Source organism: Clavelina lepadiformis, chromosome 1, assembly GCF_947623445.1.
Source record: "Clavelina lepadiformis chromosome 1, kaClaLepa1.1, whole genome shotgun sequence".
NCBI classification, from domain to species: Eukaryota; Metazoa; Chordata; class Ascidiacea; order Aplousobranchia; family Clavelinidae; genus Clavelina; species Clavelina lepadiformis.
Genome location: NC_135240.1, coordinates 10,021,837 through 10,049,834, shown reverse-complemented (window position 1 = coordinate 10,049,834; position 27,998 = coordinate 10,021,837). Strand labels below are relative to the sequence as shown.

The following is a 27,998-nucleotide window of genomic DNA, read 5'->3' as shown; positions in this document are numbered from 1 at the left end:
TTCTTGGTTTGATGTTTTCGTCACTGGAGTGCGAACTAATAAACAGTTACGATATAATCTGTCTACAACTCAACATGGTGAATAATCTTCTTATACCTTTCCATGTGCAAAGCGGGACTGGGTAAAACCTGGACACGACGCAATCCGCGGATCGTCCATGGACGGTTGAAAATGGACGATTTTTGCGTAAGCGTCCATGGACGTTTTTACACAAAACCGACGTTTTCCCTTAGTCGTCCATGGACGGTTGTTGAAATAGGGTTAAATCAGTTCTTTTTTAACAAAGCGTCCACGGGTGGTTTTTTGGATAAGTTTAAAGCAGTGTTTTCGAGATCGTCCATGGACGGTTGAAAATGGACGATTTTTGCGTAAGCGTCCATGGACGATTTTAGGAAAAGCTTAAATAGCGGATAGGGGAAAGCGTCCATGGACGATTTTAGGAAAAGCTTAAATAGCGGATAGAGGAAAGCGTCCATGGACGATTTTAGGAAAAGCTTAAATAGCGGATAGGGGAAAGCGTCCATGGACGGTTATGGGGTAGGCTTAAATAGTGGATATGATGTAGTGTCCATGGACTGTTTTGAGATAGGCTTAAAAAACGTCCATGGACGATTTTAGGATAAGCTTAAATAGCGAATATGATGAAAGTGTCCATGGACAGTTATGGGATAGGCTTAAATAGTGGATATGATGTAGTGTCCATGGACTGTTTTGAGATAGGCTTAAAAAACGTCCATGGACGATTTTAGGATAAGCTTAAATAGCGAATATGATGAATGTGTCCATGGACAGTTATGGGATAAGCTTAAATAGTGGATATGATGTAGTGTCCATGGACTGATTTGAGATAGGCTTAAAAAACGGGACTGGGTAAAACCTGGACACGACGCAATCCGCGGATCGTCCATGGACGATTGCAGGAGAAGCTTAAATAGCGGATATGAGGAAAGTGTCCATGGAAAGTTATGGCATAGGCTGAAATAGTGGATTTGATAAAGTGTCCATGGACTGTTTTGGGAGGGGCTTAAAAAGCATCCATGGACAAATTTTGTTATAAGATGAGTTGACAGGAGAGAAGTGACCATCATCGTCCATCCAGTAAAAACTCACTCAATATTTGAATGTGAACGCGGGGGAGGAATAAAATTAATTGGGCATATAATGACTATTCTTTCATAATGTTGCAGAGGGGATTTCTCACCCAAGAACAGCAAACTTTCCAATCTGGGTCTGAATAAAGTCCAATTCCAAAAACTTTTTAAATTATGTGATTGAAGACTTTAACCAAGTTGTTTTCATCATCACTCAAGCTTAATGTGTTAAATTGTACATATTTTACTATAACTGTGAGCAGCGTAACACCTAATCTCGATTTCATTTCTTCATGTATTGCTTAAAATTGATTATATTCACTTCTGCGTCAAACACAAAAATTTGTATTAATCCTTTTATTCTTTTTTGCAGGTGCTGCAAAAATATTCCTGCGACATATGCTGTATCACTGGGACACAATTCTGATGAACCCATCGACAACAAAGACTGCATTCAATCTGAAAAAACAATATAGACAATTAAATCTTGTGAAGTGATCTCTTATGCAAAGAGGTGGACAGACAGCACTTTTCGTGTAAAAGATGATGCAGTAAATGCAATATTTGCCGCGGTAAAGGTTACTTGTTCACAATTTTGCTTGACACTTCTAGATTAAAAAAGATCAACAGATGCTACAATTGCTATTAAGGAGTAATTAACATGTGTTTTTTAAACATATACTTGTTAAAATTTTAACTAATCACACGAAAAGTACGGAGTACCGGGACTGACTGTAATTCCTTGAAAAAAGTATTTTGGAACCACAAGTGCAAAATTAAAACACCTAGAATTTTAAAAGTGATTTTAAATTTTCTAGTTGTGTTTGAGTTAAGTAATTTTTATGTATGTATGGTTTTTTGGTTGTAGAATAGGAATTATACAAAAATAAAACTATGCACTGCTGGACCTGTGTGCTCGTAGACATTTATCTGAATGTAGAAACATAGAGTAACATCTGAAACAAATGAGCAAACTTTGTGCATGGCTTGTGTTTGATACTAAGTTGCAATGCATTAACGACGCTAGGTCTGTTTATTTAAACAGGAAAAAAGTTTGAAATTTGGGCAATATGATGTAAAAACCAATAAAAAATATGTCACAAAAAAAATTGCACAAAGGCTAGCTTTCTAAACAGGGGATTGAATGATTTGGAATCAGAGCCAGGTTTAAGTCATGCGAAGAACCGGCGATAGAGATCATCATGGTCATGTTGAAGTATCAAGCTAAAAGTAAATAGTTCAAAATTTGGCCTAGACCACAGTAAAACTGAAAACAAACTTCCCCAAAATTTGATATCTGCCGCTGCCCAGTTCGAAATAGTTTCACTACACGGGTAATATAGTTGCAACTTATAATACCAACTAAACTGTATGCAATGATGGTTAAATCTGCCAAGTTAATGTATTATATGATGAGCAAGGTTTACCCATTCTGTCTTTTGCTGGTCAACTTCAGATGGGCCTTGATTGTGGCATATATATTGCAAAAGCTCAGCAATACATCATAGTCTGCAAAATGAAACAAATCTATCTGCATTTTTACATTAAAATCATTTGTTGTGAAAACAGAAACAAAATAACAGAAGTATACAGTTTTTAAAAATATTTAGTTAACAAATTCAAGACCAACAATGTGCCAGCTACAAATACAACAATGAACAAAATAGTTAATCTGTTTAAAGTCAGGTTAAAAATGTTGGTCGTTTTCATATAAATCTATTTTACCTTAACTTTGTACATAAGTATGGTTTAGTGCTCTTCTGGAAATATATGTGGTATAGTTCAACGACCTTGAACAACAACCAGGTCATAACATGTTACAAATACTGCAGTTCTAATTCAAACCCAAACAGCCTCTCACCGGTGGAATCAAGCAGTAAATTGCCAAAGTCCATGCGATACTTTTTGCAGGACTCGCTGTCAGTATCGAAATCGATCTGTTTCTCGCAAGAACTTTCATTAAGGATTCTTTGAGCTTCCTGCAATATGCCACTTATTGATAGAAAAGCTATTTTTTACAATTTATTAAAATCCAATTTGATTTTAGGAATATACAAGATTACACATTGTGATGTCAAATAGTTTGAATTAGTGATAATAATATATACTAATAATAATAGTGATTATATACTTAATCTTCACAAATTTGAATTCATCCTTTCTAAAAATACCTTTAAAGCAAGTAGGCCACAATTCAAAATGTCTTGTTGCCTTTCATGTTTTCTATGCTGAAACATCCATTTATCCCAAGTGCCACGAAAACATTTGCCATTAGCACGTAAAAATTATCTAAATTACACTAACAAATCAGAATAATATATATTCAGATCAGTAATGTTATATCTAAATCAGAATAATAACAACAATTTACAGTAAAAACACATAAATAAAAAAGTTGATCATGCCACCAAATAATTACTCAAAATTTTCAACCGTCCATGGATTGTGTCGTGTCCAGCTTTTACCCGGTGCTGTCCATAATTTACGCCTATCCAGCTTCCTAACCCAAAAACCGTCCATGGACGTTTTTCCAACATCCATCATTTAATTTTAAACCCAAAACCCTTAAATGGACGTTTATCCAAAATACATCATTTCAGTCTATCCCAAAACCCATGGACGTCTTTGCATGTCCCATCTTTTCTGCATATGACCCCAAAACTGTCCATGCTTGGACGCTGACATCATATCCACTATTTAAGCTTATCCCATAACTGTCCATGGACACTTTCATCATATTCGCTATTTAAGCTTATCCTAAAATCGTCCACGGACGCTTTTTAAGCCTATCTCAAAACAGTCCAAGGACGCTTTTTAAGCTTATCCCAAAACAGTCCATGGACACTACCGGTACATCATATCCACTATTTAAGCCTATCCCAAAACAGTCCATGGACACTACCGGTACAGCATATCCACTATTTAAGCCTATCCCAAAACAGTCCATGGACACTACCGGTACATCATATCCACTATTTAAGCCTATCCCAAAACAGTCCATGGACACTACCGGTACATCATATCCACTATTTAAGCCTATCCCAAAACAGTCCATGGACACTACCGGTACATCATATCCACTATTTAAGCCTATCCCATAACTGTCCATGGACACTACCGGTACATCATATCCACTATTTAAGTCTATCCCAAAACAGTCCATGGACACTACCGTCACTAAAAAAGTTGGTCATGCCACGAAATGATTAGGCCTATAGGCTACTGAAAACTGTCAACCGTCCATGGACGATCTATGGATTGTGTCGTGTCAAGCTTTTACCCGGTGCTGTCCATAATTTACGCCTATCCAGCCGATTGTACCACTCAAGCTTCCAAAATATAGGCTATCTTTTATGTCTATCCCAAACCCACCGAGGTCTACTCTTTGCATGTCCCATCATTTCAGCATATGACCCCAAAACTGTTCATGCTTGGACGCTTACATCATATCCACTATTTAGCCTATCCCATAACTGTCCATGGACACTTTCCTCATATCCGTTATTTCAGCTTATCCTGTAATCGTCCATGTACGCTTACGCAAAAATCGGCCATTCTTAAGTGTCCATGGGGCATGGACGATCTCGAAACCAATAACTGTCCATGTACAGTTTCATCATATCCGCTATTTCAGCTTATCCTAAAGGCGTCCATGGACGCTTACGCAAAAATCGTCCATTTTCAACCATCCATGGACTGCTTTAAACTTTTTAAACTTATCCTAAAAACCACCCATAGACGCTTTGGTGCAAAAGAACTGGTTTAAGCCTATTTCAACAACCGTCCATGGACGCTTTCCCCTATCCGCTATTTAAGCTTTTCCTAAAATCGTCCATGGACGCTTTCCCCTATCCGCTATTTAAGCTTTTCCTAAAATCGTCCATGGACGCTTACGCAAAAATCGTCCATTTTCAACCGTCCATGGACGATCTCGAAAACACTGCTTTAAACTTATCCTAAAAACCACCCGTGGACGCTTTGTTAAAAAAGAACTGATTTAACCCTATTTCAACAACCGTCCATGGACGACTAAGGGAAAACGTCGGTTTTGCGTAAAAACGTCCATGGACGCTTACGCAAAAATCGTCCATTTTCAACCGTCCATGGACGATCCGCGGATTGCGTCGTGTCCAGGTTTTACCCAGTGCCGTGCAAAGCTACTGAGTCATTCAAAGAAGAATGATCGCTTCAAAAACAATTTTCTGCTTTTCGTCCTCTGCCACTAGGGGGCTAAGTGATGAAAATCTTCATCCAAGGTCAACTTGAGGTGATGGAGCAAGTCAATGTGCTTACACATCCCAAGTGTTAAGTCTAAAATTGCACGCAGTACAAAAAATGTAACTCATCGCAAAGTTTAGTTTTTCGCCACTAGAGGGCGAAGTGATTTACCCATGGGCGAAGTCTCAAGTACACACATGCTAAATCACTTTTTAAAATTGAAAATGTTTAATTCTTCGATTTGACAACTCAGTTTTTCCTCACCAGAAGGCAAAGTGTTAAGATTGTGCAATATGCAGTTACTGCATATTGGCGGATTTTTCATGTTTACGATTGTGGTGAAATTGGATCTAAGCTCATAAATATTTCATATCTGGACCCTCATATCTGAATAGTCCAGTTTTTCGTAAAAGATTATGAAAGTTGTCAAATGATTGTGACGAAGCATGGGATAACATACATAAACTATCTGGTAACCCTACATAGCCTTGCAGCGATCTCTGGTTGGTAGATCACGTGCCTGCGTCAATAAACTCCGTTTCATCTGATTTCCAAGTTACGCGTCCTTCTCTACCAGCACTAATTGCAAATAAGAGTAGGATAAAATCTCAAACTAAAATGTTTTTTCAAAATATTGAAATATAAGACAGTCTGTGACTCTCTGTCGTGCGGTACAGCACAAGCATTTGGCCTATATAGCAGGCCAATAGCAATTACATGTAAAGAATGCGCCAAGAAGTCCGAAACGTTGAAGGGATAATGCCATGGGGCATGACTGTGTGGCGCTGAACCCCACAGCCTAAACTACTGATTCGGCCAAAAATGGAAAATAATACGAACGTTACCTATAGGTGCAGCCTAATTGTTGGCCCTATGCAATATAAACTTTCAATAATCTTCGAATTTCAATAATTTTAGAACACTAAGGCTATACTTTCTTCTCTCTAATGTCAAACAACCTCAGTTTTATTAAAATATTGCTGGTGAAAGAGGTACATGCAAAAGGCAAAAGCAATTTTTTAATTTTCGAAAAAAAATCTATTAAAACAATTCACGGTTGAAAATGCAATGAGGGCTATTAAGCTATTATTTGGTTTTAAATTTCTCTACACAAAGTGTCTGTTTTGCTGTACAATGCTTTTCTTTATGCGGTTTCATGAGTTTACCTTCTCGTTAAAAATGGCGTTTTTCGCGACATTGGTCCCAGATAAATTAGGTATGATGCACATAGAAAAACTCTAAATATTGCTTGAAAATAAAAATGCGTTAATAGTAACCTATACTTACAAATGCGTATACATTTTACTCCATTATTGAGTTAGGGTTAGGGCAGTTGAAGCAAGCGAAATGATTGCTTTTTTTCAGGAATTGAAAGCGCATAACATGAAAATTAATTCCAACAAGTTTTGTAGTCATGAAGTCCGCTAAAACATGGAACTTGAAAGAAATATATAAACACATATCTATATGATTAGTTATGGGAATAAGTTCTTTTTCATACATTTCATACACAAATCATGTGAAAGCGGGATCGAAAAAAGTCCGACAACATATCCACAAAGCTATTATAAGAAGTGTAAAATGTAGACTAGATAGAGGTCTTGATATGGTTAGAGTTCATCAGAAATGCTGTCAACGATGGAGGATAAGCGTACGAGACTGGAGTTGGTTTTACCGTCAGTATTCGTAGACGTTTCCCCATCTGCAAAAAAATACACACTGAAAGTTTCCAAAAAAGAAAATTTCACAATATTCCGCTTAGCGGCGTATAAGGGCTAGAATGAAACGTTAAGACCAATAAAAAACAAATTTTGCACTATACTATAGGCTACTACACTATATTTTGCAAAGTGTGACCGAATTTCTTTGCAAATTAAATACGAAATTTAGTTACTCCTTTTCTGTTGAGAATTTTGGAAATAAGTTATTTGATTGAAATTAAATTACTAATCCTCGTGGCCTATATTACGTCACGATGAAAAATATCTAAAGCTGACCGCTGCATTTTAATGCACCATCAGTGAATCACTAAAGGCTAGTAATTAAACCTTGATGACAAGCTTGATTGAGATACGTCATCACTTTTAGAACAGGGATTCTTAATGGGAATTACAGATGCAAATCTCAGTTAAGAACTAGGTAATAAGATTAAAAGACTATAGTCTATAGTAGGCTATAGAAACATTCTCTTACTTTGAATAGACTTACCCGTTGAATCATCCGATATATGCACAACGCTGCTCGGCGACGATAAAGAATTGACGAGGTCACCATTTAAAGGTGTCACGTTGTAAACATTCTAAAAGAAAATGGAATAAAACAGTTCATTAAGATGTTGTCTTGCGGTTTTGTGTAAATGGTGTTTGCCTTGTAAAGACCGATGCCCTTAAGAATTTTGTGAACAATATGTCAAGGTATACTATATAAAATGCATCGTTGACTCTACTGCCTTTACTCAGCTAAAGAGCCCTCCTCTATAATTGCCTTTTATAATTGTGTTGGTGCAACGAAATCTTACACGAACGGTCTAATCAAATCAAGTAGCAAACTATGCAACTCGGCCAGTTCCCGATGGAATCGTCGCGGCACGCGCTAATCTTTGTGTAGGGCGAACTTCCGACATTCCTATCCCGATATTATTTAACCGAATCTAGCCGGCTTTCCGCCCCCAGGGGTTAACTTAAAAATGTAATGGAGTAGGGAAAAAGCTTTTGCTAAAGTATAAATCACTTGTTAACCTGCTTTGCAAAGAAATACGTTGGTAGTGACGAGGATTTTCCAGAGTTACCTTTGACCACGATACAGCTTAAACTTAAAATGAATGTTACCGATAGACTACATTGGAAGATAGTTCTTTTTTTGTTTGCAAATGTTGGCAAAACTCAAATTTAAGTTATACGAACCCGCATGCGGCATAATATATCACACTGACAATATGACGTTTGCTTAGGAATAGTAAAGTAAAACATGCTATTTTTCTCAGCATATATCTGCATTTGTGCTAACAATTTTGTCTATGAGTAGTTGTTTTTAGTTTCAACACTTACCGACAGCTTCAGTTCAGTCGTCATTTCCGATGTTATGGAGGGCAGCGACGTGTTTATATTTGCTGATTCTGCTGCAACGCTCAATAAATTTTCCATTGGAGTTGAACACGGTTCTTCGCTCGGTAAGACAAAGATATTGTTGCTAACTGACATGGATGACGTGGTCCCTTCTGGGTAAACAGTTGAAAATTCAGCTTCGGTTGCCTTTTTTGGTGATTGCTGATCGCCGTAAAGCATGCGTTGAAGATTACATATGTAAGTAATTGCGTTTCGAAGGATTTCAACTTTTGGAAGTCGTTGGTTTGGGTTTGCGCATGCGCAACGCTTTAGGGTTTCATAGGCTTGATTGACTCTTTTGAGACGTCGCCTTTCCCGCAAGGTGGCGGCCCTCCGACGGTCATGTGGCCCAGTTTTCCTCTTACAAGCCTTGCACGCCCAGACCAAGCATTGGTGCCCATTTGGATGGCTCGTGTGAGTATACGAATTTGCTTCATGTCCGCAGGGCTCTTCATCATTTTCAAGCACGGAAGTACTAACTTGGTTTGGATGAGTCGTCACGTTTAAAGACAACTGTGAATTCTGAGTAGTCATGTCTGATGTCAAACTTGTGTTGACTCCGAAACTGTGAAAGTGATTATCTACGTCTGTGCAGCTTTTGACGCGGTTAGCGATGAGCTGACTGAAGGCTCCTTGTGACGGGTGCATTTTTGATCTTGACAATGAACTTGAAGGGTTGCTTGTCTTTTTATCATCCGTCTTAAAAACGCGAGATTTTTCTGACGGCAACGAAAGCAATTCTTCCACACTAGGCAGAGCGGGTTCCATTCCTGGCACATTCATTAGCTCACTGAAGATAATTGGTTCATTTTGCTTGTTTTTTTCCATTATTTCCTGTTCATTTGTTTCACTGAGATACTGCATCATTGCTTTCACGTTTTCGTCATGGTAATCAACAGCATTTTCGAAGGTAAGTGTGGGTTCAATGCTAGAAATCGGCGGGGCAATTCCTTCTTCGCTGAGTTCACGCTGAGCCAAGTCGCCCGAGATCCTACGACGTGTTAAGTCCACAAGATTGCCGCCGGAATCAAAAAAGTTTTCTAACGCAAATTCAAATCCCGTATCGTTCGTTGTCATGTGAACCTTGTCGCGGGTTTGCTTAATTACTTGTGTTGGCGGCTCGGTTGGCGAGAATAAGAAAGTGCTGGTATGTATCGGTCTCGATTGGTCTTTGACAGGACTTGTGTGGAATGTTGACGAAAAATTAATTGTTGAATCGCTGCATTCTGACGTCATATTGCTAAGTTCTTCAAGAATCGAGATATCACAGTTATCCGGCTGAAAGACGTAGTCGCTGGAGGATCTGAAGTCGCCGAAACTCAAAGAGACGTCTTTATCAAGGTTCGGAGAAAGTGATGGTGCGGTGTCTGAGAGCAAGACATCGTTACGATTTCTTTGCAATCCCGTGGAAGAGAGGTTTCGTTTTAGCGATGACGCCATCGATGGACGTGTGACGAAAGAATTAAAATAAGCAGCAGGATTATTGAAACCGGACGCTACGTGAAGGTCATCGACAGACACACAGGTCATATTTTAAAAAGAGGTTTGTTCTGATAATAAAGATAAACGAGTGTTCACAACATTAGCAACACCGAAGCCATAATTACTAACGTGTAATTTCGTTTTCTTGTTAAACTTCCTGATAAAGTTAAAAAAAATTAACTTTAGTTTTTTACCAAACACAAAATTGATCGTTCCTCAATCTTGTATTAATACAGATGTAATTCTAACGGTACGCTATTAATTGTGATAATCAACAATATTTTGCCAGGCATTCAAATTTGTATCAGTGAAGATTATAGCAACAGCCCCAGCACACAGGAATCAAGGACCTATGTTGCAGATGTAGTTCGAACGGCATTAATTATGATAATTCAAGTTTCTTGATCCCTGTGCTCTAGGGATGTTTGTAATGTCCACGCAGAGGTGGGCATCGGTATTTTGAAAGTACCCTCCGTAACAATACCGGTAGCTGGCAAAAATTTTACCAACGGTTCCAGTATTCGGTACTTTGCCGGTAATCGGTACCGGTACTTTTTGTGCAGAGGATCCTGTTGCAAGTGCAATTTTTGCCGCTATTATGATCCCGCTATACATTACTTTTGTCAAAAAATATGAAACCTCAATTCTTGCGAGTTTACAAGATATTTGTAGATTAAAAATAAAACAAAAAGCGATATAATTGGCATTAAGGTTTAATCAAAATGAAGTTTTGAAAAATATCCTTCTCTAGACGTTCAAGTAATCACTTTAGAAGTCCCAAGTACCGGACCGGACTTATATTTCTTGAAAAAAGGTAATTCTGTACAGGGATTCGGTACTTTTTTTTATAGAAGTTTCGACGGTACAGTAATTCGGTGCCATAGTACCGCGGTACTGCCCACCTTTGTCTACATGGATAAAATCTTGAGTGCTTTGCTAAATGTTTAAAATAGACTTCTGTCAGCCTATACTTATACCTTTAATAGCAATTTATATTTGTTTTAGCAAAAGAGTTGAACGGTTTCAATTATGAATGAAATCCATAAGTCGTACTTTCTTTCTTAAGATATGGTAAACATTCTTGATTAAATTTATTTTGGTTTAGTGGTGTAAGTCAATTAAGTTGTTACTTTACAAGATATAACTTATTTATTTGGCATCAAATAGTAGGCCTACCTTGCTAAGAAATATTAACACCACGTTGCCTTGAGCTAATTTAGGACAAATTTCATTATAAAACAAATTTGAGTTTACATTTCACTGACCATGTTTAATTATTATCTAAAACGAAAAACTGCAGAAAGGTATTGCCTATCACGCCATACTATCACTTACTTGAAACTTTCTTTACTAATCAACCCACTGATCTGCTCATTTCAACATGTCTGAGTGCTGAGTATGGGTTCATCTATTTATTGCGTCTTCCAGGCTGCATGACATTTTTTCTTCTCTGCTCTCCCCTTGGGAAGACCACCACTATTAGCTTTGATGTTACGTCGTTTTTCGGAGTTTGCTATTAACTAATGCCCATTCCTGCGGCACAGCACTCTTCTTACATCAACCTTGACACGAGTCTGTGCGATATTGAACTCATCTTCTGAGTTAAGAAGTTCAGTGATTCCAAAGCGGTTTTAATCGGTTATACTGTCATCAACATATAATAATAGTGACTTTTAAACACACCTTCAAGCAGTCTATATAGTTGTTTTACACAACTGCTACTGGAAGAGACAGACTTAGATTAGTTGATTGGTTATTTTAAATGCACTTTCATTTCAAAACTGCAAGCTGAACAAATTATAATATCTTGTCTTAGATTAGAATACCGAAATATTTTAAGGCAGCGTTTAAGCAGCAAAGCGTGGTGATAATTTTTTTCATAGCGTATAAAATCAAACACCATGTGGTGTCAAGGAAGGCCATAAATTTCGGATATTGTTCAAGCATTGGACATTTGTTTTCCATTTCCGCATTTTATTGTGGCGCTATACTTCAAACGTCTTATAACTTCACCGGCTTTGCATGACGTCGCAACTACCAATACTTAATTGAATGATGACCAGCCGACAAGTTAGTGCTATTTAACTGACGTGCAAACTGTCGATCTAGCGTCGATTTTTGCCTCCAACGTGTGGTGATGAAATCTTTAATGATGCGAAAACTATTTTTGATTATCCGGATATAGAAAGATGAAAAGCATTGTAAAATTGCTTTTAGAGCTTAATGTGTACCAGTGTAAATCAATTTTTTAAAAAACGAAATACTTTTTCCACTTAAAGTACTAAAAACAATGTGAAATGTACAAAATATTAATACTATCATATGTAACTTGGTCGCCATGCAATTAATAGCAACTGTTTTAATGAATATTTCTAATGAACTAAATTTTAAACTTCAATTCAATTTTATATCTTATAGGTCGCCAGGTTGCTTTTCGCAAAAACGCTGAAAATGTCATTGCAGCAAATAGAAAAGTTGTTCGGGTGAGTTTTAAGTCATTTGACTTCCAAGGTGTGAATTGAAAGAAAGCAGATGGTAGATTGATCGTGAGTAAGCGCTCATAGACAGCTGTGGTCCTCACCCAAATAAAAGCGAGATTTGGGTTAAAAATTATATTTGACTAAACTATCACACCGTTAGCTCTGAAAATGAAATCTGACATGATTAACTTGGCATATATGGGGCGTTCTACGTAGTAACTTAGTGCCATATGACATGACTAATTTTCATTATGGTACAGTATGTTTTGTTAAAGTTTTTTTTGTGGCTATGTCAGTCAATAGCATGTTATTATGGTTTCAAATTCACTTTGCCACGTGGCATTCTATTCATAAAAATCGTCTCGGTTTACAAAGATATCATATAAACTATCAACGGACCAATTTTCCCTTTTCTACTCTTTTTAATATCTGGCCACGCTTTGGGTCCGGTGGGATACAACTAATAAAATGGCGTCACCTGCCCCTTGTGCCAGGACAGCTGATTGTTAAAGAGCCATTAAACCACTTAAATCCCATTACTTGTTTTTTAATATTCGTTTTATAAAAGCACTTGCAAAGAAGTTGTTTTTCCCAATGGTAATTTTAATATTGCATTCCATGATAAGCAAAAAGTAACAGAACAAAGACTATCACTATCGAAATGGTTTGCAGAAATACCCAAATACATATAATTAAAGCCATGTATGGAAACCGTATCGACGAAGATGTGATACCGTTATAAGTGACGGCGACGTAACAATAAAAATGGTAACTATATGTTGGTCTAATAAATGTTGTCCTTTTCATGTGAGGTCGACTATTGAAACCTACTAAAAGTCGAAGCTATAAACTGTGTTTACAAAGGTACATGAACGTACAAAAAAATTCTCTCTGTCATTTACAGTTTATTTCTTTCAAGTTTAACTTAAAATTTGTGTAAACTATTTTTCTATGAGATATATTTACAACAGGTAAGACTTTGTTTCTACTTAGATGCGAAGTGTGGTTTATACAGTGGTATTTTGAAGGCTGATCGTCGCCTCCCAATTTTTTCACGGGGGATCGCGATCCCTTACTTTATTTCTTTTTGTTTTGTTTCATTTTGTTTCATTGTTGTTATTCAGGCAATTTGCATTATTGTGAACGACGCTCAGAAAAAAATCTCGGTAATTTAAGCTCAAGTTGTGCATTGTAATGTTTAAAGGTTTTCCTGATAGTCCGCGAATAAGCATTTGGATATGATACGATGTCAAAAATTGTTGGATAGCAAACTTCCATATCTTTTTAGGAATACACCACTACTGGCAATATACGATACCTCAGCAACGTCACAGTATATCTATAATCTTTACTGTGCAATTATTTAAATGAAACACTTGATGGCACGATGGAGTAGTAAAAGGAGGTGAGATTTCCTGGTATCCATGAAAAAACGAGTGGATGTTTCTGTCTCTATTTAGAGGTCATGTCTTAATAAAGCGAAGACGAAATATCAAGCCTGACTCTTTGATTGTAATTCCTTAGGGACTCTTAAAACAGCATTTTTGCTCGGTAGACTTTTCGGTCTTGGGAAGTCATCAGAATAACACATTCTAATACGTGAAGTATGCAAACTGAGTTTTATAAAGTTTTTGGTTAAAGTCAATCAAATTAAACTCGTCGCCAAAATCACAATTATAGGTCCACAGGTTATTAAATTGGCTACGTAGACAATACCTGCCTATAGTCGCTTCTCGTCGTGAACGATGTCGTCTTTGTACGGTATGACGCATTTGCGGTCGGGACGGGTTTTCAGTCCATTAATAGATCAGGTAAACGTATTGGTATAAAACCGAAATGACGATGAAGAACGGTGAGAATTTCGAGCAAATTATTGCGTCACCATAACCTGTTTACGAAATGGTTTTGTCACAGCGGTTAGGCACAAGTCATGCGCAACTTAAAACTCGCTTTTTGCCGGTGCCGTATTGAGAAAGAAAGTAACGTCCAAATTAGGTTAAAGAGAATTTTTAGTGGTGCAGGTGTTAATGTCCGCGCGGAGTGTTGATTTGTGAAGCGAGAGTATGTCAAAAATTATTTTGAAATAGAAATCTAACTTGAAGAATATTTACTGACACTTGCTTGTGAGTTTAATTCTGAAGTCTTAAAATATAGAGCAATACGTCAGACAGGACAGCCCTGGCTTATGCGTAGTTTTTTAACAGACTGTGGGCAAAATTGTAAAAGTAACCTTGGCTTACAGTTTCGTTGAATATGTGGCTTTCATATATAACGTTTGATGCTGATGTTAATATGATGCAGTGATGGCAAAAGAGCAACCACTTAAATGAGATAATATTTGATTTATGAAAAAGTGTCAACGCAGTCAACCAATGTAGGTAATCGAATGAATTCACTGTCGCTAGTTGTTTCACTTCTTCGACTGAGCGTGTTAAGTGCTCTTGTCGCTTATTGAATGATCGCATTGCTGTGAAACAATGGTGTGTTTGTAAGGCAAACTTATTTCCAGATAAGGGAGGCTAGAATTACAACTTGTATAGGTGTTGTCTCGTGTTAGGTTAGAGATTAACCTGACAATGTTTAATCAACACGTCAGAAACTCTTGTTTGACGTCAGGTTGCTGAAAACCAATGTTCAGTGTAGATCCATAACAGACGGTGGATGTTTCGATGTATGCTGTTGCCTATAGCTGGGAATAAGTATAGACTTTTATTGTGTTATATTCTTAAGGCAGAGGTAAACTTCAAAAATAAGTCAGTTCCAGGCATGTAAATCACTCACTGTCGGCTGTATTTTCTTCTGTGTGTTTGCCAAGAGCCCCAAGGCACTTTGCCATTAAGCTAGCGAATAACAGTCATTAGCGAATGATCTAATGCTGTTTACTGTGTAGTAATGTCCCCGTAATAGCCTGCTATTAAGCTCTTCATTATGTTCTATTTTTTTGAACCTCTGACATTCGACGTCCGTCTTGTTTACCGCTATAAAATCCATGTGTTCCCTAAGTGGTCATCCAACCACGATAATGCTTTGCTGACTAACTTAAGCCAGCTTTTGATGTTCTTGCAAGTTACAATGGAATAATCTGTCTGCGTTTTATCTAATTTTTATTGCAAGCGTAGCCTTTTTTTGGTTAATGAGCAGCAGTTTTCGTATTAATCTCTAATTTTCATGTCTAAAGTTACTGTATTTTTAATACACTGTTTTGAAATTTGCTTACTTTTTATTGGTTGTTTTCATTACTATATTAAGATTTTAGTGACTGTGTTTGACAAGTAAAACATGGAACAGTGCTTCGTTTACGCTTCAGTACTTCAACGTTAATCTTATATTCTTTTGATATAACATTTTATGCCCCGTTTTCTTCATGTTACCAGATCCCCGTTTGTGAGAACATCATCTGCACAGGATGATCAAATCTAGTTAAAAATGATATATTTATCCTGGGTCACTGCAATGTACGTTGCTAAAATGAACAGTTGACAAGTACTCCAGGACCAGTACTCCAGTTGACAACATACTGTGTTGCTAAAGCGCATCGTTAGTAACTTGCCACAAACGTTTTCCCAAACAATTTGTTCTCGCGCGCTTAGCAAAGTTCACAGGGGTCAAGCTTAGCAAAACCGTACGCAAAACTCTGAAGTTTGGATGAAAATCTGATGTTAGCTCTCGAAAGGTCAACGACGTCGTTCGATAAGCGCAACGGCTTGAGAGATAAGCATCAAAACTGCCGTAATTTGCCTGCGATTTGGAAGCAGCCATTGTTGCGGTAAAAAGCTTTCTATACGTTTTCATTACTTTTTGCCCAACGTTTTCATTTGACTTGGTTTTTGTTTGGCGGTAACTAGCCCTTTGTTTGGGTGTATAACTTTTAGTTACGAATGGTTGATCTTTTGAAGCTCGATGTTGAGTGTTAAATCGATTTTTTTCTCGTAATTGCTCTTCCCTTATAACACAACCGCGTTACGAAATACCCCGGGTTTATGCTTCACCGGATTTTAATATGTTCCTCGACATAATAACCATATTTGGTAATAGCTTCCTACATTTATGGCCAAGTTGGGGCAAAAAATACGTCATAAATGTTGCCATAGCTTCACACACATTTTTAAAAATAGGAGGGAGTAAGACCTTTTTAAATGTTAGCATTGTTTCATTTGTTTATGTTTTAAGTAAATGGATCTATGTATCTATACCTATCGGAAAATGCGCCCTGACTAGATGACTAGACTATAACATACTAAAAGCCCAGCCAACGGAACTACCTAATTGAGCGTCACCTTAAGATTTTACTTAATAGAAAATAGTTCATATGGTTTTGGCACTTCAATAAAATTGATGACGTGGGACTTTCGTCAATAAATAGTTTCGCTGTGAGGTCAATTCTCTTTCAGGAGCAACAAAGGGCAGTGTGTTAGTGGAATAATTGAAATCACAAATGAATCTTGAAAAGGCGTTGATATGCTGTCTATTTTTGCTAATCCGTGTTCTACTAATATACGGCTCTGATTGCCGCTTTACGTTATACGACTAATTGTTTTGTCGAGGCAGGTTGTTTTGTTGATACGATTTTTTTGCCTTCCAGCGGACGGGAATAGAAGTTTCCAGTAAACCAGTTTTCGTTCCATATAGCAGCTTACCAAACATGAGAAATATGAAAGCACCTATGATTGGAATAAACTTTTACACTGTTTTAAAGTCTTTTCAACTCTTTCACCATATGCTGATTTTTCAGCTGCCAACAAGTTAAACAACGCAATATACAACTCGGAACAAAAGTTCTTTTTTCCACATATTTTTTTTTATTTTCTAAATCGCTTGTTCATTGTATTGAATGTTATGTCTAAAATTGGAGAGTGAGATCACAAACAATGGATCATAGTAAACCGTCCGGAGCCTTTATTCGCTCCCACTCATTGTATGATTCTTTTTCGTTAAATTGAGTCATGGTCCAATAATAGGTTATACCGAAAAGTCAAATGACGTGTGCAACGATATTGCCAAAGTCGTAATTAGGTATACAGTCTTGTTTTGTGTGGTGCTTTCGTCTTGCGTCAGTCGTTGCATTTAACGGCTAAAAATACACTGTCACCTCACGTCTGTTTTTTCAGTTCAGCAAGCGCAAATGCAAACGCGGTCGACTTTGTACTTTTGGCTACCATTAGTTTCTTTTGAAAATAAAAGGAAATTGAAAATTGTCAGAAATACCAACTATTTCTGTCAGTGTGATATTTTTAACTCGTGAGAAAAGCTGTTTGCCTTGCTCATTTTGGTCCTCAGTGTGTGACGAGTTTAGGTTATGGCTGTGATTTTATTTCATTTAACGAATCCTAAAAGTGAAAATATGATTGTTGCTGCCTTTATATGTCAATGTTGGTTTGGTGACATGGTAAAGATCCGGAAACGGCACTGAAGTATTAGTGAAGTGAGATTTCAGTATCTCATGTTGCGTCCTATACGTGTGTGCTGTATTGTGACAAGGGTCCGGGCTTTGGTGTATCTTGGTGACCGAATGACAAACGCATTCCTTGACATAATGCGATTTCCTACAGCAATAGAAACTCATCAATTAAACCGTGTGTTTACATGTTCTGTCAAATTCAATCCCACTTAATAACGTTAAAGCATAAATACCGCGGCATTTCCTTTTTGGGAATCGGCCCACGGTCAGACCACGACCACCTTACAATCGAACCCTTCGGTTTTTAACAATCCGTCCATGAGCTGCTCATGTAACTATAAGTTGTTTGTTAAAAGCACTCGACCGACTGAGCGCTGTGTACTCAGGACGGGTTTAATGTTTATTTGCAACGTTGCCAGGGGTCCTTCAGCCCATCTCAGAACGATTCCACTAAGTTTAGCACATTATGACTTAGAAAAGAAGGAACGATGTGGTGAGGTTGAAATTGACTGGCTTCTTTGCAGTTCTATTGATAAATAAAAGACGATGATTAGGAAATGATTAAGAAAGTAGTTTATATATAGCTATTACGTCATCAAAGAAGCGTAAATTTTTGTACAATGAATGGATGTGACCTTTCCTAAATTTTTGGTACTGTATATGTTGCTCTTTCCAACGTAAAGGTAAGATTAAAGAAAGTGGCTATTTCAAGGTATAGGCCAAGCAGCTCGTTGTTAGAGATAAATCCTGGTTATAGGTTAGGCTCAGGGATGTCCAACCTTTTATTATAGTGGGCAGCATTGTCACTTGAAATAATTCAATGGGCCGCAAAACCTATTAAATTTCAAGAAAAAAAAATGGGTACATAAAGTACATACTTTTGGAGTGAAAATGACTAGCGGGCCGCACAAAAATCTCAGGCGGGCCGCAGGTTGGACATCCCTGGGTTAGGGGAAAACCTATATAAAAAGTTAATTTCACTTACCTATAGGTCTTGTCTGAAGTTAGGTAGGTTTTTCTTATCAGTGACTAAGTGATTGAAGTAAGGTTTAGGTTACTATGCGTTCACTTCTACTCTGTAATCAAATAGGTTAACTAAGCTCCAGGGGAAAAACCTTTGAACGTGCGATTTGTTCTTGAATTATTCCTCTTATTTGTCATTGTCTATATATATAAAATGATCTTTTGTGGGTGTGAGTCTCACGTTTACTTCACTACAGGCCGGTTTATATTGCTTTGTAATATGTTCTGCTATATGCAATACTTTCTTATCATACCGGATTTGTACCTAAATCCCAACAACGCAATAATTCAACCTCCGTAACAAGCATCTCATAACTAAAGATGATTAGCAAATTCTTTTTGTTCAATACTATAATGCCCAAACTTAACCAAGCTCTCAAAATTATTCCAAAACTGTGAAATTATAGCTTTAAGTTTCTATTTTTATCCAGTTTCTATCCATATAATGAGGTAAGATTATTCCCATGTATAGGTAGATTGCTACCAGAACACCAAAACCTTTATATCTTAAGTTTATATAGAACGCTGAGATTGAACGCGCTACCTTTTAAACAAAACTTGTTAGTGTGAGTAAACGGTTGTTGCGGTTCTAATGTTACAGACGTTTTGTCATTCTTGGTGCAATTAAAATTGGAGCAATCAGTTGTGAAATTATTTCCTTTTATGGTCTGAACATGATCTTTCCGTATTCACACCCAGGCTAGTTCAAAAAATGCTGTCCACAACGTCGTGTATTAAAACTACAAATTACCCTGAAAGATGGTCGCTCTTGATAGTGGGTGTCAGGGACCTAATGCGTGCCATGACAAAAAATATAGAGACAAAAATGCCCTTGTGCACACCAATGCATGTAGCAACAGCACGAAAACGTCAAGATAATTTTTAGTGTGACAGGCGTAAAGGACTGTAACAACGTTGTTGTACAAATTTTAGAGCCTCGTCTAGATATCTCGCGCCCGGTGCCTTCCATTAAGTACCATTCTGTATAGTTAATATTTACACAAGAGCTTTGCAAAAAGCATAAACCTTTTAAAATGCCAATTGACTGATAACAGCAAATATTTATTCTCCAGTCGATTGTACGTGATTGTCAATCTCCAAAGCGTTGTTATAAGATATATCAACTTCACTTCATAGTCTATGAAAGCAATGACAATGAGTTCTTGCGATGACAACGAAGGCGCGTGCATTCAACATATTTTGAAGATAATCGGAGTGAAGTAGTGTTGTTTGAATATTGTGCAATTATGAGTTTTATCCATTATACCGACTGCACATATTAAATACTACATACGGAAGCAATTAAACCAGCCTTAGTATTTATCCTACAGACATGCAGTGTGTAATGCTGACTATACAATAGTTGTTGTATGGTTTTTGTCAAAGCAGCTGGTACATGAAACAGTAATTTCAATTTCTTGACAAAACTGTTGAAAGATTTCACCTGTTAGTTAATTCTAATTATCTTACGATTTTCGGTGTATCAAAGTTGATAGATTTTGCAAAGGTTAGAAGTGGAACTATTTAATGTACGTATTATGCGTCATGGTTTAAACACCGACGACAAACTGAATAACGACTAAGTTATCCTGTATGACAAATTGTTTAAATACGTGGCTGTAATTCTCTTTATTCTGGTCATATTATCAGTAAAAACAAATTTCCATCAGTCCCACACAAAATATAGCAATGGCAGAATAGTTGAAGGAAAATAGGAACCGAACAGTGCGAAAACAGTCGATGTATTTTGACGATAAGGCTGAAAATGTGTTACTCAGAAAACTGTCAGCAGAAGCTATGTCGGTTTGATTAATATGTATGCCAAGTTTTTCAAACAGCCATTTACCTTCAATAAAGCCTTATTAGGCCTTATTATCTTATTAAGCCAGCGATTTGCGATCTTTCCACGCTGGTTTACGTTTGTTTGCTAAACAATGGTGAGGAAGGAATGTCTTGTAATGCGATAATGTTGCCAATACGTTTTTGCCTGCAAGCGAAAAATTCGATTATTTTCTTTGCTTATTAAGCCTACGAGAAAGAAAACCTTTTCAATAAACAAGTGAAAAGCTGCTTTATTTAATCCTTTGCACTGGTCCGAAAGATGGCGCAAGAGAAGGCAAGGCAATACAAACGACGGTTGCGGGATCAGAGTCGATATTGCAGCAATGTGAGCATCCTTAGTACCATGAGCATCGGCTCAGAAGCAAACTGGAAAATGAGGTAGATGTTTAGGTTGTTTTGTTGTTTGGGTCATTTCTGTTCGAGCCAATATTATCGTCATTCATATAAACAATTTCATTTCTAAAGCTGCGACATACAATTTGTTGTATCTTTAAACAAAAAGGTCAACATAAGTTTACTTGCAGAAATTTTATTCTCGGAAAGGCGGCAGTTGTTTATTTTGTTTTAAGAACGTGAAATATATTTTAGGGTGCCTTCTTTGCGTGCGAGTCAATTGCCAGAGGAGCTTCTTGAAGTTTATGAAGAAGCTTTTTATCTTTTGGATCCTAATGACACAGGAGCAATAAGTACGAGTTAAATAAATTTATTGGTTATGCTGCCATCCACATAGGGTTTACAAGCATTAAATTTTATTGAATTATTTCTTCCTTAAGGAAGAAAATATTCCGTAATTTGTTCCATATAAGTCATATAGGCTTATTTCTTGTACAGCAAAACTAAATTGCACAAAACCGCTGCGTTGCCTGTTTTTCGGAATCTTAGGTCACAAAGAGGTTGGCATTGTGATGAGGGCGATCGGGCAGGAACCAACGGATGAAGAAATTCATAATTTGATCCAGGAAGTGGATAGAAGTTCAACAGGATGTTTAAATTTCAACGATTTTCTTGCGATGCTAGCCCACATAAGCCAGGTGAAAAAAATCTGTAAACCCTGTCTAAATTTTAAACTTCAAACTTTCAGCGGACCCGTGTGACAGTTGTACTTTTTATTTCATCTTTTTCATATTGCGTAATATTTCTGCTGAGCTGTACTTCGCGAATAATGCCTAGTATGATGTTTTAACCACACAGAACGAAGATCCAGATGAAGAATGGGAAACCGTTTTTCAGCGATTTGATGGCAACGGTAGGTCGTATTTCTGACTATATTGATTCCTATCTTTTCGTATTTCTATCTATATTCTATACGAATCAATTCGGTCGAACCTTGGAAGTCGTTAGAAAACATCGTTGTATATTAATATGTGGCTGGTTCAAGTATACAGTCATTAGTCATAACCCATAAGTTTACCATTTTTGCGAAAAGTGACCCAGACAAATTATTATACAACAATTTGTCTTATAAAGTCATTTTTGTAACTTTCAAACGAAGAACCTAGGAGGGAAGGGAGGGCGACGTGGATATTCTGATTCCTTAAAATTTGCCACGCTCACGTTAGACATTATTCGGCAATAATACCTATTGCAAGACATAATGTTATGCTTTATGTCATTAGAATTCGTTACCTAAAATACGTCAGCAAATTAATTGCATTTTGCGACACTAAAGCCGTTAACTCATGGCTAACTTCTTCGTAGCGGCTCAAATTCCTCCTGAACGAGAAACGAGAAATCATAGATCATATTGAAAGCCATAAAGTATAACGTGATTTATTTTTCGCTTATGGACGAAAATGGGAACTAATAATTGTAATTAATATTCTATCGTACCGATGCGCCCTAATAGAGAGATTTTTTACTTTTTGTGGATATTAAATTTGAATTAATAGAGATATTTTACACACATACATACATACATTATCATCAAGTATTGATAAGTTTGTGCAATTATATACCGGTAATCCAAATAAACCAAAACTATATCATTCTTTGCATATTCTTCTATTTGTGTATGAATCAGATATAGCGATGCAATTAAAGACGGCTGTTTTGTTTTACAATTTTTGTCTCCGTTCTCTTCAATACTTATAACTCACTTACACAATTACGACAAACGTTTGAAAACTAAAACACACACCAAACCATTTTGATTTAAAATTCAAGAAAAAAGGCAATCCAGATTTTTCGCCGATTTATTCATTTAGCGGATAAAACAAATGGAAAATGGGGCTTTTATAGCGGATTATGAATTATTTTGGGTAAGATGCTGCCTTCTCACTCCACCTTGGTGGCGCAAATGGTCATGAAACATCCAAACCGAAACCGGGCGATAACATTTTATTACTGCAAGATTTCGAGAACTATCTGACATACATAACATACTTCACTACACAGTCCAAAATATAGGCATTCAATAATAGAGTCGCTTTGTTACAATTTAAAATTAAAATTTCTTATTTCCAGGGGACGGTTATATCGACGAAAATGATCTTCGTAAGACTCTCATCGAGCTAAGGTTAAAGTTCACGGACGCCGACATCGAGGAAATGATTTGCGAATTCCTCCCAAAATATTCCAAGACAAGACGCTTAAACTTTGACGATTTCATTAGTATTATCACGTGACACTTGCTGCCTTGAAACTGTCATCTAAATTTAACATTGTGCGCTAACATTCTGAGAGGCACCAAGGCTTCGAACAAATATTTGAAGACTTTAAAAAAGTCTGCAGCAGCCACTTTTTGCACTTGCATGATTTGTTGTTCTGCATAGAGCTCAACGTCATCATATCACCGCAATTAGACAATCTTTTAAGGTATGACTGCCACATCTCATTATCGCCTATTTATCGTGCTGATTTTCACTTTTAATCCGAATTTATTAATAACGTTTGTTTAATGTACTTTCTTTTTGTTTGTAAACATTAGTTCGAGCTTATAAAGTGCCGTTGTTATCTGTAATAGATGATGAAAAAGATTTTAGACAAACCTACCAAACCTACTTTGACACTTTAAATGACGTCATTTTGCACATAGTGTCGTCACAAAAAAATTGTAACTGCCAAATGATTTCTTAATTAATTATACTCAGAACACCTATTTTATCAATGATTTTCCTCTTGCGTCAAAATGAATAAGTTCCTGAAAGACGGCGAGGTAGCCGCTGTAGTCAAACTGGTTATAATAGTTGGCCTATTCATTCAGTTATGCTTAAGGCCTGCTAAAGGAAGCAAACCAGCAGATAAAGATTTAAGAAACGACGATGTCTATTCAGTTGAAAATGCTAGAAACCTTTCTAGCACAGGAAAGTGCCCCTTATCAGACTTATCGATTAGGTGTAGGATTCTAAGGGCAAGGCAAATGTTTTATTCCGAGATAAAAAAGTTCCATGCTGAAGCAAAACGCGTCGATATTAAAAGAGTCAAGCGACAATCTGAAACACTAAGTAAGGCCCTTCTTGGAAAAGCAGTTAAAGACAACGACAGAAAAATTTCAATTGATAAGTCTACTAAGACAAAGGAAGAACAAAATAAGGCCAAAAAGAAGAAACTTCAGGAAAAGTTCAAAGCAAGATGGCGATTCTGGAACGGCAGATACATGAAATTGCCCGTGTGCAACACCACAGCGGCAACGACGAAAGAAACAACCCACGCTCTCACGACTACGAAACCCAAGCCTAATCTCAAATATATAAAACTAACTAAGCAACAGAAGGAAATATTGGTAGTAGAACATAACAAAGAACGTCGCGCTGTGGACCCGCCAGCCACCAACATGAAACACATGAGTTGGGATGAAGAGTTATCTTGGGTCGCTGAGCAACACACGAACTCCTGCTCTTATAGAGAGCAACTCGCTTTTATCCCCGTAGAAAGTGGCGTGAAACAGCCAGACATTATACGCCATAGCGTCCTGGACGCTGAAATCGGTTTTAACTGGTTCGCCTGGAAAAACACACGAGGTCTTCCGAAAACTTTTGTTTCCGACGTCATGACAGCATGGATGTCCGAAAAAGCGTATTATGATATCTATACAAGGGTATGCAAGTCTGTTTGCCGGCATTATTTGCAGGTTCGCTTTGCTTGTAAGACTTAAGAAAATCGATTTATAGCTTATAGATATTGTTGTCTGTATTTCAAAAGATCTAAGGTCTATTGTGTCATTTGTGTACCAATCTACGTTAATTAATTATTTATTAATACATTAGCTACAGTTAAGCAAAAGAGCAATTTAGACAATCTAACTGTAGTAAAAGAAAATTTTAACTGTTTGGAATGTCATGAAACCCAAAAAAATATTTATAAACTTGAAGGAATTTTACAGGTCATTTGGGCCAACACATTCAAAATTGGCTGCTCAGCATCGTCATGTGGTCGGTACATATTGAATGGTGTCACTTGGTACAAAACGACAGTTTTGCTTTGTGCGTATGCACCCCGTGGCAACGTAGTCGAATTTGAATCAGCAGTAGCACGTTCACTGTCTTACATAACTCCACCAAGGACTCGGCCACCTTACAAATACGGCCCCACATGTGAAGACTGTGGCGCTCAACTTGACACTAATTTGAAAAACAGCACTAAATTAGCAAAGTAGGTTAAACAATATTTTCATCCATGTGTCAACAAAACAAATGGATATTGAAGTATTTTTAGTTTGATTTGGTGACGTTTCTTCGCATGAAATAAACTACTCTGTACAAATTATATGATTATCCTATGGAACTCAATGTGATAATTAGGCCTAAAGATGACTATAGATAACGTGTTAACTTTGTTCTAAATTTTAAACATGTCTATTGTTTGCAGGAGTTCCGAAAAGGTGGTGGCCCCACGCAGTGATACATCGTACGCAAAATACGATAAATGGAAAGATGTGTGTGTCAAGAAGCTTTGCAAAAACAGAGACAGAGATAAAGAAATTCCTTTTATTGCACCACCTTCCCCAACTACTACAACGTTTTCCTGGACCACGACATTGACATCTATTACAAGAAGCAGTCCAGGTAGGAATGCTTATCCAGCTGGTCTCTTACAATATTCAGTTAATTGTTTACGACGGTTGACCTAAATGGGTTGTGAATTTGAACAGGTATTCCTTGCGTTAATTCAAATGATTTGGATATCCAATCGAGTGATGATGGCGACGATACAATTATTATAGTAGAAGTTCCTTCTAAGGCATCTTATATGTCTCCTAAGAATGCTAGTTTTGTTATTGCTTTATGTGTTTTGCTGCAACTTTTAGTCCTCAATACATTATAACGTTAACTATATCTATACGTTTCCGTTGTGAAAGTAATGACAATCATACAAGCATAGAATTTGTCTACTTAACCTGATATCATTGGCAATACTGCGCGAAACTTTGGTAGAAGAATAACGGAACACTCAAGATTAGATCGTTACTACGCAAAATCAGCAGCAACTTAACAAATAGAACAATATAGGCTACTAGATGCAGCAAAAGTGACCCACATAAGTCATTTTAAAATATTACGAAAAATGCAAAACATATTAGCCTACGAATGTAAAATTCAGGAAGTTCTATTAATTGAGCAGATAAACACTCGAGTGTCGAAACGCCCGAGTGTGCAGACAGGTGCCACACACTTCAGTATGGCACTTCCCAAAGCCTCTATTCATGAACAATCGGCTAAAAAAGAACAAAGATTGGATTGCACGTTAATAAACCTTATGTGGGTAGGAGCCAGACTGCAGAGTATGGAAGTCTTAAACAAAATGTCGGGTGTGCAGAAGCATAATAACGGTAAACAAATGAGTAAGGAAACAATTAGTGTGCACGGGGATATGTGGCTAAAGCACGTTCGGCGATTGTGTCTGTGATAGACTACGTGCTGTACCTTTACACAAAAATGTAGTGCCAAATTAAGCCTAAGAGCTAAGAAGAATTAAACTCACACGCAAAATTTCAGGGAACCCCAAAAGGAATTGTCCGAGTAATTGCATTTTTAATTATTTCACTTTATAATTAAACAAACAAAGAAATTAGCCTCCTTTACCGGGTTTGTGGGACGCTAAAATATCAAACTAATCCACATCCGCTCAAGTGTACTTAGCAGCGGTGTTTTGAAAGGAACTGCATAAAAATATCTGTTATATTAAAATTAGCAGCAAGCATTTAACTGAACCAACCAACTTTTTAAAAGAAATTGGAGTAAATGACCTAAAATTAATTATACATAATTTAGTGAGTAGCTTATAATCGCACGAGGAAAACTTTGCAAAATTTTTCAAAGTTTTCTGACGACAAACTCAGTGGGAAAGGTTTCTTTGCTCGCATTTGGAAAATGAAGATGTTCTTCTTTTTCAACCAACTCGATCGCCCTCCTGTCAATCAAGTTCTGTATCACACCCTCTAGTTTTGCTTTGTAGGAATTTGTGGCTGAGGTTCTGGTTGTAAAATCACCAAACCATTGCGCTTTAGAGAGTTCACCATCCCTAGGCCGAGATGTATAAGATTGTGAAGCTCTGAGCAAGGCAAGCAAAAATTGAAAAGTCACAATTGCGTTGACATCATAAGCAATGGACTTCATATAGTGAACGTCTTAGTACGAATAAGTCCGTAGCTAAACTAAATCAAGCTTATTTGTTGCTGTAAAGAAAAAATCCTTAAACAATTTCGTTGATATAATAAGTGATTGACTTCGAAGTAAGCTATACTAAATCAAGTTCTGCAATGTATAGAAAAAGTCCGAGAACTATTTCTTTGATATAAGCGTTGCACTTCATAGCTAACGGAATTGCTGATGGTCGACAACCAGAAAAAAATCGTTTCGTATTTGGTCGAGCAAATTCGGAAGTCCGCAAAAGTCCGTACTGTTTCCGTCTTTTGCTTACCTCCGGTATCCAATCAATCGTGCCGGCGTGCACATGACCGCGCATATAACTTCCGGTTCCCCTTTCAGAATAGGAACCTGTGCCTAGGGCTAGGCCTGTATAGCTTTACTTAATTAATTTTAATTTCACCCAGAGTACTGGAGTACTCGAGTTAGCTTTTTGTGGAGGCATGACTTGTGTTTTCGTTTTTAGAAGACTAGGCTAGCCTAACGACTTGACTTGTGTTTTGTTATTCAAAAGACTTGATTTACAACTTACCGGTATAGGCTACCGACTTAAGTTAACTTTCTGGTAATCCCGACTAGCCTAGCCTATAGGCTAGAAAGTTTTCAACGAGAACTGGTGCGTGTTAAGACGCAAATTTTGGCATGATGGCGTTCACTAAATCCTTAATTCTTTGTAATTTGATATAAATTGGCGTTCAAGAAACAAGTTTTTTCTTTATTTATTATAGCTTAGGCTAAATCGTCGTGAAAACAAAAGAGTTCGGCGTTCATGTTGA

General features: G+C 37.2%; 4 protein-coding genes and 1 long non-coding RNA gene across 7 annotated transcripts; 3 read left to right on the top strand and 2 right to left on the bottom strand.

Moving 5' to 3' along the window:
- The first annotated feature begins 8 nt into the window (after positions 1–8).
- LOC143445255 (uncharacterized) lies at positions 9–1,998 on the top strand. The gene is made up of 2 exons (XR_013113800.1): positions 9–1,346; positions 1,465–1,998. It is a non-coding gene; the product is annotated as an uncharacterized LOC143445255 (long non-coding RNA).
- Positions 1,434–3,453, bottom strand: LOC143445173 (uncharacterized). The gene is made up of 4 exons (XM_076944126.1): positions 3,263–3,453; positions 2,953–3,070; positions 2,519–2,600; positions 1,434–1,550 (listed from the first exon to the last, which is right to left on the bottom strand). Exons 1-4 carry the CDS (start codon positions 3,326–3,328, stop codon positions 1,499–1,501), a joined length of 318 nt encoding a protein of 105 aa, XP_076800241.1. The 5' UTR covers positions 3,329–3,453; the 3' UTR covers positions 1,434–1,498.
- A 2,849-nt stretch (positions 3,454–6,302) lies between these two features.
- Positions 6,303–10,047, bottom strand: LOC143457038 (uncharacterized). The gene is made up of 3 exons (XM_076955214.1): positions 8,357–10,047; positions 7,518–7,608; positions 6,303–7,011 (listed from the first exon to the last, which is right to left on the bottom strand). The coding sequence occupies exons 1-3, from the start codon at positions 9,941–9,943 to the stop codon at positions 6,920–6,922; spliced, it is 1,770 nt and encodes a 589-aa protein (XP_076811329.1). The 5' UTR covers positions 9,944–10,047; the 3' UTR covers positions 6,303–6,919.
- Positions 10,048–14,397: 4,350 nt separating this feature from the next.
- LOC143457635 (uncharacterized) lies at positions 14,398–23,735 on the top strand. 3 transcript variants are annotated; one of them, XM_076955256.1, is made up of 6 exons: positions 14,398–16,141; positions 16,958–21,016; positions 21,227–21,324; positions 21,470–21,669; positions 21,830–21,884; positions 23,102–23,735. In XM_076955256.1, the coding sequence occupies exons 2-6, from the start codon at positions 20,898–20,900 to the stop codon at positions 23,260–23,262; spliced, it is 633 nt and encodes a 210-aa protein (XP_076811371.1). In that variant the 5' UTR covers positions 14,398–16,141; positions 16,958–20,897; the 3' UTR covers positions 23,263–23,735. The 3 variants fall into 3 exon arrangements, with proteins under 3 accessions (XP_076811371.1, XP_076811370.1, XP_076811372.1); XM_076955255.1 differs by having other exon boundaries at positions 14,398–21,016; XM_076955257.1 differs by having other exon boundaries at positions 14,403–21,016; positions 21,521–21,669.
- A 30-nt stretch (positions 23,736–23,765) lies between these two features.
- On the top strand, positions 23,766–25,900 carry LOC143457619 (uncharacterized). Its single transcript, XM_076955254.1, has 4 exons — positions 23,766–24,707; positions 24,960–25,228; positions 25,445–25,641; positions 25,728–25,900. The coding sequence occupies exons 1-4, from the start codon at positions 23,766–23,768 to the stop codon at positions 25,898–25,900; spliced, it is 1,581 nt and encodes a 526-aa protein (XP_076811369.1).
- The last annotated feature ends 2,098 nt before the right edge of the window (positions 25,901–27,998 follow it).

Coding starts and splice junctions, on each gene's coding strand:
- LOC143445173 (XM_076944126.1), bottom strand. CDS start 3,328: ATGTTTCAGCATAGAAAACATGAAAGGCAACAAGACATTTTGAATTGT. Junction 3,071..3,262: donor GTGGCCTACTTGCTTTAAAG/GTATTTTTAGAA, acceptor GGCATATTGCAG/GAAGCTCAAAGAATCCTTAA. Junction 2,601..2,952: donor TTTACTGCTTGATTCCACCG/GTGAGAGGCTGT, acceptor TTCATTTTGCAG/ACTATGATGTATTGCTGAGC.
- LOC143457038 (XM_076955214.1), bottom strand. CDS start 9,943: ATGACCTGTGTGTCTGTCGATGACCTTCACGTAGCGTCCGGTTTCAAT. Junction 7,609..8,356: donor CGACTGAACTGAAGCTGTCG/GTAAGTGTTGAA, acceptor ATTTTCTTTTAG/AATGTTTACAACGTGACACC. Junction 7,012..7,517: donor TATATCGGATGATTCAACGG/GTAAGTCTATTC, acceptor ATTTTTTTGCAG/ATGGGGAAACGTCTACGAAT.
- LOC143457635 (XM_076955256.1), top strand. CDS start 20,898: ATGGCGCAAGAGAAGGCAAGGCAATACAAACGACGGTTGCGGGATCAG. Junction 21,325..21,469: donor TAATGACACAGGAGCAATAA/GTACGAGTTAAA, acceptor TTTCTTGTACAG/CAAAACTAAATTGCACAAAA. Junction 21,885..23,101: donor TCAGCGATTTGATGGCAACG/GTAGGTCGTATT, acceptor TCTTATTTCCAG/GGGACGGTTATATCGACGAA.
- LOC143457619 (XM_076955254.1), top strand. CDS start 23,766: ATGAATAAGTTCCTGAAAGACGGCGAGGTAGCCGCTGTAGTCAAACTG. Junction 25,229..25,444: donor AACAGCACTAAATTAGCAAA/GTAGGTTAAACA, acceptor TATTGTTTGCAG/GAGTTCCGAAAAGGTGGTGG. Junction 25,642..25,727: donor TATTACAAGAAGCAGTCCAG/GTAGGAATGCTT, acceptor GAATTTGAACAG/GTATTCCTTGCGTTAATTCA.